Here is a 15,793-nt window from a genome sequence, read left to right on the forward strand (position 1 = left end):
TGTACACCTCTTGAAGGCAGAGACCACTGTGTTCAGTGCCTGATATTAATGGGTATTTAACTGTTGAACAAAGGAACCAATATCTTTAATTCAATAGAAACTCATAATGTTAAGTTCTCTCAATTGCAGTTTTGCTCGCATGGAATGTATGATATTGCAGAATGAAGATATGTAGGGAGAAATCCTAAAATAACCTCCTCAAATGTATTCCCATGATTATATTATGCTGTAGGCACAACTTACCTCAAAAGGATAGTTAACCAGAAGGCCCTACTATTACATTATTACAGGAACCCTTACAGGTAGGGAACTTTCTCTGGCTGGGTACAAAAGAGGAGGGCAGAAGTCAAAGTCAGAAGGACTTGAGGCATGAGAAAGACTTGATGCACTATTCATTGCAGGCTTTGAAGATAGAGGGTGCCATGAGCCAGGGGAAGTAGGCATCCTCTAAAAGCTGAGACCAACTCTTGGCCAACAGTCAGCAAGATAACACGAAGTGCAGTCCTTTAACCACACAACTGAATTTTCCCAAAAACACAAATGAGCTTAGAAACAGATTTGGTCCCACAGCCTCCCAGCGTCCAGAACAACAAGCACCTTGATTTTAGTCTTCTGAGACTCTGGACTGCCTAGCCTTCTGACCTACAAAACTATAAGACAATGAGTGGGGATATTGGTGAGAGAAGGAATACTGTCCTAAGCTGTTAACTTTGCAGTAATTTGTTCTGCAGCAAAGAAAACTAATATAGGGGGTTATTTGTGGAGGGAGAGAAGGAAACTTTGCAAAGCAAATTATTGGAGTACACCAGATTTCAATTCTGATATTAACCTACTTAGAAACAGTCCTTTTCCTGGTAATTTGTAGAAGGGACTTTGGAGATCATTTGATCCTGAGTAAACAAGCAGGTTGCATTTCAAATCGACTCTTATCAAGTGGTCTGGCTGCCAGGAATGGCCTGTTGAGAAGAACTATGAGGCCAAGCCTGGGTTCAAGGTAAAATGAACCTGTAATTAGCAGTACCTGCCATGGACAGAGAACCTAGAAGCAGTGGTATGCATGACACATAGCTGCTATTCCTACTCTAGTCTAACTTACTTATTAGAGAACCTTCAACCCAGGAAAGGACAAAGCTAAACAATTAATAAAGGCAGATCTAAGAATCCAAGCCTCTTAGCACACAAATCCAATTCTCTTTACACTGTGCAGAGTTTACTAACTTCAGTGGAGTGTAAATATTGATCCTGTTCTGATTCATTCCCCAAGACTCCCCAGGCCCTGGCAGCAGCCTGTGGCTCAAATGATGAGCACTGAAGTCTATCTGGGGACAAAGCCACCCAAAAGAGCCTACAGTCCTGTGCCCTATCCTCTTTACTGAGAACTAACCAAGAGAAAGAGGCTACATCTTCCTTCTCCTCCCTTCCCCCAGGAAGATAGGAACAAGACACAGCCCTGGGATAGAGTGAGAGGTTGAAAACTTGGAAACATCAATCCATCAGGACACCAAAAGGAAATTAGAGCTACTTGGTGCAAGTCAACAGGGAAGCAGAGAGGAAGCTAGGAACTCACAGACCATGTGGACTTCCCATGCCATTATGTTAATTGTTGCATACACCTTGGCAGGTTCCACTTAAGCAAGCAAAAGCTCTTGGTTCTTACCAGGTAAGGGCCACTTATTCAGGGAAGGATATTTGGTTTCTTCTGGAAAACCTGAGCATGACTGAGGGAACTCAAAAGTAGCCCCTGCAAACACCTGTCCAAATGCTTGGTCTCTCTCTAATACATGCTACTGCAGCTACATAGATTCCAGACCCATCTGTCTGCTCCAGAAGCCTGTTCCCTCTTCCTGGCTTCTTTGGGTTCTGCCTAATGGACTTCTGATTATAGTGGTCCCAGAGTGAGCCCAGTTTATACATGAGGAAAGGAAGTCAGCAGGGAACATGATGCATAGAAAATGAGCTTCTCGCTGGAAATGCAAATTTTGAAGGATGAAAATTTCACTTCTGAATACATAATGCTCCCTAATTAGCTCACAGGTAATTAGAGCAATTACCAGGGGCCAGCACACTCTTTAAGGCTGTGTACCTAGGCTTTCTTCCCCTAGGGAACAAATGCTCAGATAGTTAAGATTTCTGTCCAGCAAAGATTATATTTTTCCATACATTGTCATTGAACCAACTCTGCCTGTGTCACTGTTCTGCACTGAGCTATTTACAGTCTTTTCTGTGAGTCATTGACAGTAGGACCCTAGCTTCACCATCAGCTCAGTAATGTGGTGGGAAGGCAGTCTGCCTTAAAGCCATACAGATTGTCATCTAAGGGTGGGTAGGTCTGAAGTCTACTGTAATGTCTGCAAAATCATAAGACTATTCATACATTTAAACTCATAATCTCACAGCAGGAACTCTTCAAGACAAGGAAAACACCCTAAATAATGAAAATATGCACTATCTTAGCCTGGGTTGCCCAGAAAACTGAGCTGAAATTACAAACCCTCATGTGCTACTACTTTATTGGAGGGTTTACTATCAGTGAAATGGGAGTGAACAGAAAGAGGAACGAAGTAGAAAAGGGGAAGGAGCCCACAGAAGGAGTGCGTTCCTGAGCTGGCACTACTTGGTAATAAAGGAGACAGATGTTTCAATCTTACCCAATAGCCTCTTCAAAGACATATAACAACTGTGAGCCAGAGGAGTCCGTTAGAGGGATCAGAGAGGAAGGGCAAAGAATTTATTCCATGCCTTCCATCTTCCTTTGTTCAGTTTTGTCCCATGAGGCATTAATTCCCTTCCATGCTTCCGAGTTGCAAGGAACTCTGGAGTGCCAAGGGAAGCATAGTGGAATATGCCTGAGTGAAGTTGTTGGGGTTTACTCAGAGGTAGTGGCCATAGTGCCATTATTGGCAGTTGAGGAATGTATGCCCCAAAGCCACAGAGAGGTTCTGAAGAGGTCTGATACATGCATAGAGATATCCATCTTGGGTGATTTCCATTGAAAAGGCCCAAGCTTGAACTTAAATCATTTTCTGTGTCAATCCTAACTCTGCCAACCCCAAGCTGAAAGACAGAGGGCAAACTAATATCTCTACATCTAGATCTCCACATATCTGTCCAGTGAGAACAATGCACACCACATATAAATCTGGGTAATGTGTGTGGCCTAGAACATAAACATAACAAAACTGAATTCCCCTTTCAAATAATAATAATAAATTGAAACAACATATATATCCAACAATAGAGGAATGATTAAACCACGGTGAAATCACTTACTAGACCCCTGTGTGTCCCTTAAAGTGATGATGGCCAAGCATGGCACCACACACCTCTGGTCCCAGCTATTTGAGAGGGTGAAATAGGAAGAACACTTGAGCCCAGGAGTTCAGGTCCAGCCTGGGCAACATAGTGAGATCTGGTCTTGTAGGAGAAAAAAGATGGCAAGTGGCAAAATAGAAAATTGCTATGATATTGAAAAAATACACAATACAAAACTGTGTGTGGGAGGAGGGTGTTACACACAACACAAAATATCATCTTGAGAATGAATCAAAGCAAGCAAAGCTAGAGGCAAGAAGACCATTTAGAAAGGTCTGCATGAGAGCTGTGAAGGTATGAATTATAGCAGTGCCTATAGGACTGGAGAGGAGGGAGAAAATTCAGAAGCAGTGCAGAAAACTGAATTGATGGGGTTACAGCGCTCACATAGTCCCTGGCTTATCTTCCCCAAGTACATTTATATTAGGCCATTTGGTTGACCAAGAACCTTCACTGCTTCTAGACTACATCTATAAGTTCATGGACCTTCTTCAGCTTCCAGCTCTAGATCTGTCCCAGTGTAACTATGTATCAAATGTTGAATAGAAATAGAAATAATTAATTCATCAATTTGCATAACACTTAATCATTATAAATGTCTCCATCTACATTATTTATTAGTTTGGATCTTTCCTCATTTGCTATGTATTGTTTCCCAACATCCTAGTGAGTTAAGTGGGGTGGGGTTGAACAGTTAGAAATAGCATGGTCTCGATGAAGAAACCAAGATTCAGAAAGACCAGTTATCAAATTGACCCTCTGGTCAGACCCTGCCCACATGATGCTTTGCACCTTGGGTGAACCTTCTTTGTCCCAAGCTCACACTCAGCTCACTCAGCTATGTCCCCAAAATGGAGGATAAGCCTGGTATTCATCAGACTCCATCAAACCTCAGATGAACTCATGATCAAATCCCACACCCAGACAGCTTCTTTAGCAAGAAAATTGAAGTCATCACTCTTAACACAGAAATTGGTTTACAGATCTTTGTCCCACACAGATGGATCATAAACTGCTCTGTTGAACACTATTAAATATGAAACTTTTGAAAGCTTTTTAATGGACAAAGATTATTCTAAATCTCTCACAAAACTTCTTATAATTAATGCTCCTGCAAAAAATTTCCCTCTGGCTAGAATGTGTGTTGATATCTGGAATATGTGACTAACTGCAATTCATCCTTCAAAACTCCATGTTAAATCTACCTCTTGTCAGGAAGCCCTCAGGGGCAGAACAGGCTTGCTATCCACCAAAGCTCCATGCCTCCCTTCCATAGGTTAGACATGGTTTGGGGAAAAGGGTACCTAGGTAGGGATTATATTTCCAGCCTAATGGGGCCGTGTGATTGGTTCTATCCAATGACATGTAAAGAAAAGACATAGATGTCCCTTCCCAATCCCCTCTAATATGATTAAAAACTGACTGTGCCTTCCCTGATCTCTCTCTTCTCCCATCATCTGAGCACAGCTCAACACTTACTGAGATCTCAGAAGCCACAATGTATTAGAGACAAGGACCTCCATTGGGCTGTATCTCCAAACACATGGAGCAGACGTCTCCCTCTCCTCACTCTCTAGCCCTCAACCCCAATCCCCATCAACCAGGAATGTCTACAATTGACTATTAGATGAATAAGAAATAACTTGTACCATGTCAAGCCTAATCTTGAATTTTGAATTTGGTTGCTACTATTGCTGCTATATCTAACATTAGCATAACTAATATACTGTTCACACCCTTCCAATATAGTTTAGCATTCCTTTATTTAAAGCCATACTAGATTAATATTAGATTAATATAGATTAATATTACTAGATTAGTATTAAGTAATATTAAATAGAAGATCCCATGGTTCTCTTGATTCATCGTAACATATCAATCGAGTTATTCATGTGTCTGTCTTTCCTACCAGCTTGTATCTCATAGGGAGACAGAGGGGTTAGTAATTAATGTTTGTCAAATCAAGTTTTGAGTAAATAAATGAACTTCTATAATGTTTACCAATTCACAAATTTCTTCTCTGTGTTTGATTTCAGTTGATCCCCATTCATTCAGGATCTATTTGTTTAAAACTTTTTTGCCTTCGAGTGGGGAGATTATGGCAAAGCAATTCTTAACATCCTGGTGTTGCCAAAGGAAACTGTGAGACAGAGTTTAACTGTCAAGGTGGCCTGCTGAGTACACTGAATACCATGTACCACACAGAGTGGTGGTCAGGAATGGTATGATCTCTCAACTGATTCTCACTTCGATTTATGTGGTTAAGGTGCCCTACTTAATAATTTTCCTTCTGATATAGTAATGTTTTCTGCTCTTTGGTCTTCTCTTTAAAGAATTCTTAAGAGAATGGGGTAGGAAGTACATGAGAACATTGATTCTCTCATCCTCAGACTTAAGCAAACCACAGAAACCTGGGCTGCCATAAACATATATATATAATTACTGTGTGATTTATATAGGGGATCATCAGTGACCAGTGCCAAGCTTCATGTCTGCTGGGTTTAGTGTGATGGGCTCTACTCTGGAGTCAGTGATGGGCTTTGGTCCAGAAAACTGAAATGCAACACTAAATGCCTAAGATTTGCAACCACACCAGCACTGTCACCTGTATGGACTCTGGTGGCTGCCTTCTCAGCCAGCATCCATCTCTTCTGCCTTGCTAAGAAAACCTGATTTTGTCTAACTTACCCTTGTAGCTATGAGTTCTTGCATTAGGAATGAGCTTGTGCAGGCCAATGAGGAGTCTGCCCAGTACCTTCAATGACAGATAAAAAAGATAAAGGAAGAGGTGAATTTGGCCAGTTTGGGATGTGATGCATGGAACCAATGCAGCCAACCAAAGATGAAGGCAACATTCAGAGAAAGAAAGACCCAAAAGACACACAGAGGGAGAAAGCTGGAACTCAGAAGGGCCACAAGTCTAGTCCGTCCTACCACCAGACCTCCTGTTACACAAGGTGACAAATTCCCTGGTTCAGTAAGCCATTTCAGTTTATTTGCATCTGAACCCAGTCTAAACAATAAACTATCAGCTCCAGTTAGCAATTGAATCTGGCTAAGTAGAACAGAAAACTCAATTAAGAGAAGCCTAAATAAGATGGGAGATTATTTGTATCTCTTATCCATAAGTCTATTTGTTGGTTCAAAAATGCCTTGGTTGGAACTGACTGTGTGGCTCAGTGGCAGAACACTTACCTAGAATGTTCAAAGCTCTGGGTTCAATCCCCGGGAACACGGAAAAAAATTTCAGGATTAAGACTTTAAAAATTGTCTTGGCTTTTCCCTAATATTTGTAAGGCGGATGCTTCAGCTATAGCCATCATAACTGGGTTCAAAGAATGAGAAAAGCCCCAAAGGAGGAAGGCCTGGTGTCTCTATAACAAAATAAAACATTCAGAAATCCCCAAAAGGTTTTGGCTTACAACTACTGGCTTCACTAATAGTCTTTCATCAGAGCACATCACCATCAACAAACTTGGGATTTTGTTAGTAAAGAAAAGAGAGAGAATAGCCCCTGCTTAGAAGAACAACATTTTCTGTAATACCACTTTGGAATACTTAGAGCTGAAAAATCCCATTAAAATAAAAGCCAATCAAATTTCTTTATTGGAGTATAATCTAGAATACAATCAAAACCAGCAGAGTCCAAAAATACCAAGTATGCATGCTAACACCAAAAAAGTGCAAGAAATGAGAAATTTTGCAGCCAAAGGGGACATAAGCAAAAAGAAGATTTTAAATGGACTGAGCATGGAGCACAGGAAGACTGCGAGGAGCACATGGTGCTGTCTGGGAACAATCTAGGCACAAGCCAATTGCAAGATTGTGAGTCCAAGGTTTGCTAGAATGGCAAGAGGAAACCTGTCTGAGGAGAGTTCAAAAGGCAGATCCCTTAATCCATTCAAATGATAATCACCTGCCATTGTGGCTTAGGTATGAGCCAAAAGCCTCAAAGGCTCCTGTGTTGAAGGCTGGGCCCCACAGTTAGTGTTCAAAAGTGATGGGATCATGAGGGCTCTACCTCATCTATATCCTATCTTTGAAGGGTATATCTTGACCCCAACCTCCTCCCCCCACCCCCTCCTTCCTGGCCACCACAAGGTGAGCAATTTTCTTCTGGCCTTTCTGACAGTGGAACCAGCCAACCACAGACTGAAATTGTGAGCCAAAATAAGTCTTTCCTCCTTTAAGTTTTTTGTCTTCACTATTTTGTCACAGCAACAAAACACTCTCCTCTCCTATGTAAGAGCTTTACTGGCCTGTTTCCAGATGGAATTGGAACCCAAGAATTCATTCTCCCACTCTCCCAAAATTCTAAGAAAATATCTAGAAATAGGAAAATCTGTGCAATGGAGAATGTCATAAAATGCTAGAAATTTTATAAAATATATGTAGAATGGAATTGGTTGGGGACGCCTACTCATCTCCTAAGTGACAGCATCTAAGAGAGCTCATCCAGGAAGCAAGTTGGGAAGTAACCCAAGAAGAACCACAAATGCATCCTACAGGCAATGGTGGGAATAAAGACAAGTCCGGGTGGAAGGAGGTAAAGATTGTCCTGTAAACTATCTAGGGACATGCTTCTGTGTCCAAGTGGTCAGTTGTATTTCTTGTCTCCAGCCGTCACATAGAATTCATTGACTATTAAGAAAAGCAGAGGTAAAGCTATAGTGACCACTATGTAAGTCCCAGGGAAAGGGCAGTGTACATCTCAATGGGCCGCCTCAACCAACACAGAAAAGAAACTATGTTGTCCAGGTGTTCCCTGTGGCAGCCCACCCTTCTTAGTATCCACCAGCAGCTGCAGTTCTAGTTTGACAAAACCACCTCTCAAATTGTAGCAGCAGGTGCTGAGACAAGGCCTGGTCGTGAGATAAGAAGAATTTTGAACCTTATTAGATACGTAGGACCGTGCAGTGTCTAAGAGCACAGAATGAGGAGCCTGTGCCCTCCCTCCCAGTGCACACACAGGGAATGAGGGGTGTTAAGTAAAGGGAGAGCGGATGGCACACAGCTGACACCTAACAATGGCAGTGTTGGTTTGATTTGGTGCTAGTGCCCCACTTAACTTTGACATGATGCCACAGGTAGGGAAAAGTGATGCTTTTCCCTAGGGAAGACCCTATACCAATGTCCTGTGGCTGTTGCCCATCACCCTTCACAGGTAAGTAGGCCTCTAATCTAATCAACAAAATCACTAAAGGAAAACTTATTTCCTTTCCTCCTTTTCTGGAGCCAAAAGATGTGAAAGGGAACCATCCAATTTTTAACAGAAGACTCTCTGCTCAAATAAGGGAAAAGGTCTCTCAACATATGAAAAATTTAAGACATTAAGGAAAAAGCAATAGTTTCAAAATTAAGAATGAAGCATACTTGATCTAAATATATATATATATATATGACATTGCCTTATGCAAAGATAAACTACAATCAGAAAATGTTTCCTTCTGTTTAATAAGTGCTAATACTTTAGCATTTATTAAAGTATTAAGAGAATAGTCATAACTAATAATAATCAAAGCTACTATTTATTGAGCACTTGTTATATTCCAAGTTCTGTCTAAGCTGTACATATATGTATATACATGTGTATAAACTCATTTTTATTTCTCACAACACATTGCAGTGTATACACGCTATCAATTACCCAGTTTAAAGAAGATGACACACAGAAAAAGTTAAGTAACCTAGCCATGGACACTTGTTCATCATAGAAGTATCAACAAATTGGTCTCTGTTAAAAGCTGAATCTAAAAAACACTTCAAGAAGTTCTTCCAGACTCAAAATAAAACATGAAGATTATGATCGAAAAGACCAGAGATGTGAAGAAAATGGTGTCCTTTTAATAGCAACAGTTTTTAATTTTGATGAAGTCCAGTTTATCCTTATTTTTCTATTATGGACCACAATATTAAATCTTTGCCTAACTCAAAGTTTCCTCCTATCCCTTCTTCTAAGGCTTATTGTTTGGGTTCTTACAGCTAAATCTATAATCTGTTTTGATTTCATTTCACATGGTGTGAGGCGACACTCTTAAGTTCAACTTTTTAGTGTATGGGTATCCAGTAGTCCTGTAGCCATTTTTGTTTTTTAGTTTTTCTTTTTGGTGGCAGCACTGGAGTTTGAACTCAGGGCTTCACATTTGCTAGCCAAGCACTTGAGCCACATCCCACAGACCTCTCCTCGCCATTTTTAAAAAATAAACTATCCCTATCATCAAAGAACTGCCTAGGCACCTTTGCCAAAAATAAATTTACTTTATATTACAGATTCATGTGTGGATTCTTCATTCTGTTCCATTAGTCTATTTGTCTATTCTTATGCCAGTAGCACTTTCCTGATTGCTGTCGGTTTCTAGGAAGCTTTGAACTCAGGAAATGGAAGTTCTAAAACTTTGTTCTCTTTCAAAATTATTTCATCTATGCTAAGTATTTTTGCATTTCCATATAAATTTTAGGATCTGCTTGTCAATTTCTGTAAAAAAAAAAAATAAAGCCAGTTATTGTTTTGATGAGGATTGCACTGAACCTATAGATCAATTTAGTGAGAATTGCTGTCTTGTTAATATTGAGCCTTCCAATCCATGAACGTGGGATATCTCTCCACTTACTTAGATTTTCAATCTCCAAAACAAAGCTTGATAATTATCAGTATACAAAATTTGCACTTCTTTTGTTAAATATTTTCCAAAATTACATCATCTTTCATTACAAAATAATAGATATATAATTATGTAAATTACATATTCCTAAATTATGAATTTATTTCCACATTTATTCTTTTGTTACTGTTATAAATGGAAATATATTATTATTTTTATGATTTATTGTACTGGTTAAAATTGATAGTGTATAGTGATAGCAGAAAGCAGACTATTTTGAATTGGAGGTCACCATGGCTATAGCTTATCTAGCAGACTTGTCTCAGAAGTGTGGCTGGTGAGACACAGAATCAGTTCTACTGCCTCATACAGGTGACTCTGGAACCTTTTTTTTAATTCCTTTTGAGAAAGGGCCTCTCTATGTAGCCCAGACTGGTCTTGAACTGTCAATCCTCCTCCTCTGCCACTCAGTGCTGGGATTCCAAGCACACACCAACACACTCAGCATTGCCTCTTTTGATGTAAAATATTTAGCACTATTTTCCTCAGCTTTAGGGATTTAACAGCAATTCTAGAGTGACATGAAAAGCTTTGCCTATTGTTCTATCTCATGCAATCTTCCCTTTTTCTGGTATATTATCTGCATTTCAGAGAGAAACCACATCTAATAATGTCAAGTGATTATCTTTCAATAGCTCCCATCACTAAGAGGACTAAGTGTTTAACTCCCCAATAAAGGAAAGAAGGAGCTAACATTTGCCAAAATGTGCGAACCACTTTCCAGGAGTTATTTTACTTAAATCTTATGTCCCTCTTGAGAGGTAAGTAGTAGTATTCCAATTTTTTAACTAAGAAAAATCAGACACAGAGAGATTAAGTTGTTCACCCACAGCACACAAATGTCAGCATAGACCCAGGATTTGAACCTGAATCTTTTTTTTTCTTTTATTATTCATATGTGCATACAAGGCTTGGTTCATTTCTCCCCCCTGCCCCCACCCCCTCCCTTACCACCCACTCCGCCCCCTCCCTCTACCCCTCAACCCCTCAATACCCAGCAGAAACTATTTTGCCCTTATCTCTAATTTTGTTGTAGAGAGAGTATAAGCAATAATAGGAAGGAACAAGGGTTTTTGCTGGTTGAGATAAGGATAGCTATACAGGGCATTGACTCACATTGATTTCCTGTACATATGTGTTAACTTCTAGGTTAATTCTTTTTGATCTAACCTTTTCTCTAGTTCCTGGTCCCCTTTTCCTATTGGCCTCAGTTGCTTTTAAGGTATCTGCTTTAGTTTCTCTGCGTTAAGGGCAACAAATGCTAGCTAATTTTTTAGGTGTCTTACCTATCCTTGTACCTCCCTGTGTGCTCTCGCTTTTATCATGTGCTCAAAGTCCAATCCCATTGTTGTGTTTGCCCTTGATCTAATGTCCACATATGAGGGAGAACATACGATTTTTGGTCTTTTGGGCCAGGCTAACCTCACTCAGAATGATGTTCTCCAATTCCATCCATTTACCAGCGAATGATAATATTTTGTTCTTCTTCGTGGCTGCATAAAATTCCATTGTGTATAGATACCACATTTTCTTAATCCATTCGTCAGTGGTGGGGCATCTTGGCTGTTTCCATAACTTGGCTATTGTGAATAGTGCTGCAATAAACATGGATGTGCAGGTGCCTCTGGAGTAACCTGTGTCACAGTCTTTTGGGTATATCCCCAAGAGTTTGAACCTGAATCTTAATCTACAATTTAAACCTGAACCAATTTCCCAGGCTCAGTGTATTCCACTGCTACACCCTGTCACCTTTCTTTAGTGAATGCTCTGTCTTTGGCTTGGAGGTTGCAATCTTGGCTATGCTTTAGAGTCACTGGAGGAGGGCTGCTTATAAATATTAATGGGATGGGAGTAGAGAATAATAGTTGCTTAAAGCCTCAAGGATTTCAACATGCAAGCAAGGTTGAGAAACCCTGCTTCAGAGCACATCCTCTACCTGTCCCCCAAGCCCTCTGTTCTAACCTTACTGAAAGGTTTGGGGCTCCCACAGGGCTGTGTTTGCTCCCAGCTCTGTCTTTGCACTTGTTCTGAGCATTGAGTCTTCTGTGTGATTTCTGTCTGCCTATCCTACAAGACTTAGTTCCAATGTCTCCTACTCTAAGAATCTCTCCCTAGATCCTGGGGACAGTTTGCTAATTCTCACCCATAAGGTTAACAATCTACTGGTGTCTTTTGGGTTTTTTGTTTGTTTTATTTTGTTCTGTTGAGACAAGTTCTCACTATGTAGCCCAGACTAGCCTCAAACTCACAATTCTCCTACCTCAGCATCCTGAGTGCTGGGATTATAGATGTGTACCACCATACCTGGCCCTCTACTGTTGTCTTTTAGCCCAAGTTATATTAATTACATTTTAAGAGATAATTCTTCCTTTTTTAGAATGTGAACTCTTTGAGGGCACAGATAGGCATCCTCCTCTGTACTTCTGTCTCATAAGATCATTCATGACTAACATCGGGCTGTCAGAAAGATTTGTTAAATTAATAAATTTTACTCTCATAGGAATGAAAACTACGGTTTGGTGAGGAAGGCTGTACTTGTTCTGATTCTGATATTTCTGCTTAGAATAAGCATGACCTTGAAACCACGTGAGTTGAGGCTTTACTTATCAAGGGACCACCATGCAGATTCTAGCCCTAACATACAAAGATGAGTAAAGTAGCCTCAGGAGAGGGCTGGCCTTGCACACTCAGCCCCTACAGAGACAGGTTATGCAGCAGCTGGTGTTCAGCTTCCCTGGCTGCTTCCCTGCTTACCTCCCCTGCTTACCTGCTGTCCTGCTCCCTGGGCTCTGCCTATAGGACAGGAAAATTCCTGGTGCCCTTTTCCATCACTCCAAGGAACATCTCATAATAGATTTAGCCTGGAGTTCAAAATTCCCAGGTGCCCTCAAACTTATGCTTGTGCATGGTTTCTCTTGGGTGCAGGAAATAAGGCTGATACTGAGCACTTCCTTTCAGAGCCTGTGGGCCACTCTCAGAAACACCCTCCTAGGGCTCCTTTCACAGATAAGGAAAGCAAAGATCAGGAGATAAAGATCATGTCCTACATTACACAGTTAATCAGAGACAGCTGGGATCCAATGCCAGGTGTCTTGACTCTGTGCTCCATCACTCGGTGCTGCCCAATCTCACTGGGGACCCTTTTCAGAAGCAGCTTCAGCAGGGCTCCCAACCCCACCACTATGGAAATTTAGGGTCAGATAATTCTGTTGCAAGGGAGCTGTCTTGTGCACTGGCATCCCATTAGATGCTAGTGGCACTCTCAGTTTTCACAACCAAAACTATCTCTAGAAACCACCAAACACTCCACACCCCACCTTACTCCACCACCACCACCACCACTTAGCTGTTTGCAAGTGAAAGGACTTAAACCCATTCTGGCCTCTTGCAAGCATTCTGAAACTGATTCTGAGGGGAACAGAGGAGTGTATTGGAATAGTACTGGATGAGGCATAGAGTCTGCAGGGATACCACAGAACAGGATTTGGGGGGCGGGGGATAGGAAGGATCAAGAGGAGGCCAGACTGCCTGTATTACAGAATGAAAGCTGTCATTCATTCTTCCAACAACTATTTAATGTAACTAGTATCACTTGAGTACCTGCTACGTACTAGATACTTGGAATATATCAGGGAAAAAAAGTACCCAATGCAATCTTGTGGAGGAAAAATGTAAACAATAAACATAAAAATATAGCAAATAACATAATATGCTAGAAAATGACAAATGCAACTTTTTTTTTTAAGTATCGGAAGAGGAAGATGCACTCAGGAGGAGGGGCAGGAGGATCACAAGTTCAAGGCCAGCCTGAGTACTACATAGTGAAACTCTATCTCAAAAAAAAAAAAAAAAAAGAAAAAAGTAGAGCAAGGTAAGGGGTCCATGAGTGCTGGGAAAGGGTAGTGACAGATGGGTCTCATTATATAAAGACATCACTGCCATACACAGGTCATTACTCCTGCCCTATGCCTACTGCCCACTAGGACCTATGCTCCCCAAGGTGGTGGGTGTCATGCTGTTCTCTGCGTCTCTGCATCAGTAGATTCAGCTGCACAGGCTCAGGTATGAGCCTCTGCTTGAACCAGCCTGGATCACATTATGACATCCCAGCTCCCAGGGCATGGATGGCAAGAGTTGGGCTGTTCTGTTTCTGTAGCAGGAAATGGGCTCTCTCCCACACAGGATGGCAGGTGGAACAAGTAAAAGAATGCCCACAGTTTGGGACATGGTTCCAGAAATTAGGGCAGCAGGCAGATGAAAAGAAGAAGTGAGATACCAGAGCCCCTTAGTGAGGGTTTGTGAGATGGGAGTGACAAAAAGGATTCCAGTTTCAGATACCGGCTCAGTTGAGCCCATTCTGTGTCTTCTTCTAAACAGATCCTTTTTTTAAAAAAGCCAACAAACTGTAAATAATTCTGTACAAACTAGATTTCCACTCCAGTGAATCGGTGTTAAACAAAGTCTGATGAGGAAAAATTGAGCCATTTAAATTGCTATTTCCATAACTAGCGTTGAGCATCATATTTAAATTTGTAGGAACAGTGATTAGGGCATGGGAGGTCATCATATCAAGTGCAGCATCTCCTGGCTGGTTGTCTGAACATGGAGCCTTGATTTATCCTTTGCTTGTTGTCACGATGCAGTTCAGTCGTGAAGGCTGAAAAACGAAATGTCTCAATTAAGAACATGTGTTCCTTCCTGTTTAGTTAATCTACTTAGGCTCATTTGCACTCACAGTTTACAAGATTCTTGTACTGGTTGGTGGAGTCATCGCTGATGTGCACGGTCAACACCACCATCGATTTCCAACAAGATTAGCAGGCAGCCACGCCACACCAGATGATAATATTTTAACACCCCCTGTTGCAGCCTTGGAGCTGCAACATGTAAGTTATGAAATGCAGTTTCAGAGCATGGGATCGCCTTTGCCAAGAATGAAAATAGAAGCCAGAGAAAGGCCATGCCTTCTCTTTTCCCTTTCTAGTCCATGACGGGAAGAAATCTAAAGAATTAAGAAAAGCAAACCCAGTGCAGTGGCTCACATCTATCTATAATCCCAGTCACTCAGGAGGCAGAGATGGAGAGGATTGTGGTTCAAGGCCATTCTGGACGAATTAGCAAGACCCCTTCTCAACAAATAAGCTGGGTATGGTGGTTCCCATCTGTACTTCCAGTTATTTGGGAAGCATAGGAAAGAGGGTTTTGGTCCAGACTAGCCTCCAGTGGGGAAAAAAGTGCAAAGCCCTATCTGAGAAATAACCTAAAGCAAAAATAGCTGGAGGCATGATTCACCTGGTGGAGCATCTGCCCAGCAAGCTCAAGGCCTGAGTTCAAAACCCAGCACCGCCAAAAAATATAAATAAATAAAGCAGAATGCAAGTCCTCTCTGACCAATAGAAACAGAAATATATTGCAAGCCAAAAGTGCAAATCCCATGTGTCATTCTAAATTTTCCAGTAGTCATATATTTAACAAGTAAAAAGAAACAGGTGAAAAAGATGAATAACATATATTTAATTTAATTCACTGTATCTAAAATAGAATCACTTCAACATACAACCAACAGAAAAAAAATCATTAATGAGCTATTTTGTAATCTTCATATTAAGTCTTCAAACTTTTATGTGTATTTTTCTGGCTGTAGTGGGATTTGAACTCAGGGCTTTGTGCTTGCCGGGCAGGTGTTCTGCTGCTTGAGCCATGCCTCCTGCCCATTTGCATTTTTTATGTACACTGCAACCCAGTTAGGAATAGCTCCATGCAGCTGGCGGCTACGATGTTAGATGACATGAAAGCTTATCTCACTTTTGCATCTGGGA

General features: G+C 41.0%; 1 protein-coding gene across 3 annotated transcripts in view; it reads right to left on the reverse strand.

The window, feature by feature from the left end:
* Positions 1-15,793, reverse strand: part of Mthfs (methenyltetrahydrofolate synthetase) — a 275,932-nt gene that overhangs the window by 90,677 nt on the left and 169,462 nt on the right. The window contains exon 4 of one of the 3 annotated variants that reach the window (XM_074061486.1): positions 10,987-14,631. The exons of the other annotated variants lie outside the window; for them this stretch is intronic. Coding sequence (XP_073917587.1) covers positions 14,590-14,631 — 42 coding nt within the window. The 3' untranslated portion in view covers positions 10,987-14,589. Of the gene's footprint in view, positions 1-10,986; positions 14,632-15,793 lie in introns of those variants that run through there. 3 annotated transcript variants of the gene reach the window in all.

This window comes from Castor canadensis, chromosome 19 (genome assembly GCF_047511655.1).
Source record: "Castor canadensis chromosome 19, mCasCan1.hap1v2, whole genome shotgun sequence".
NCBI classification, from domain to species: domain Eukaryota; kingdom Metazoa; phylum Chordata; class Mammalia; order Rodentia; family Castoridae; genus Castor; species Castor canadensis.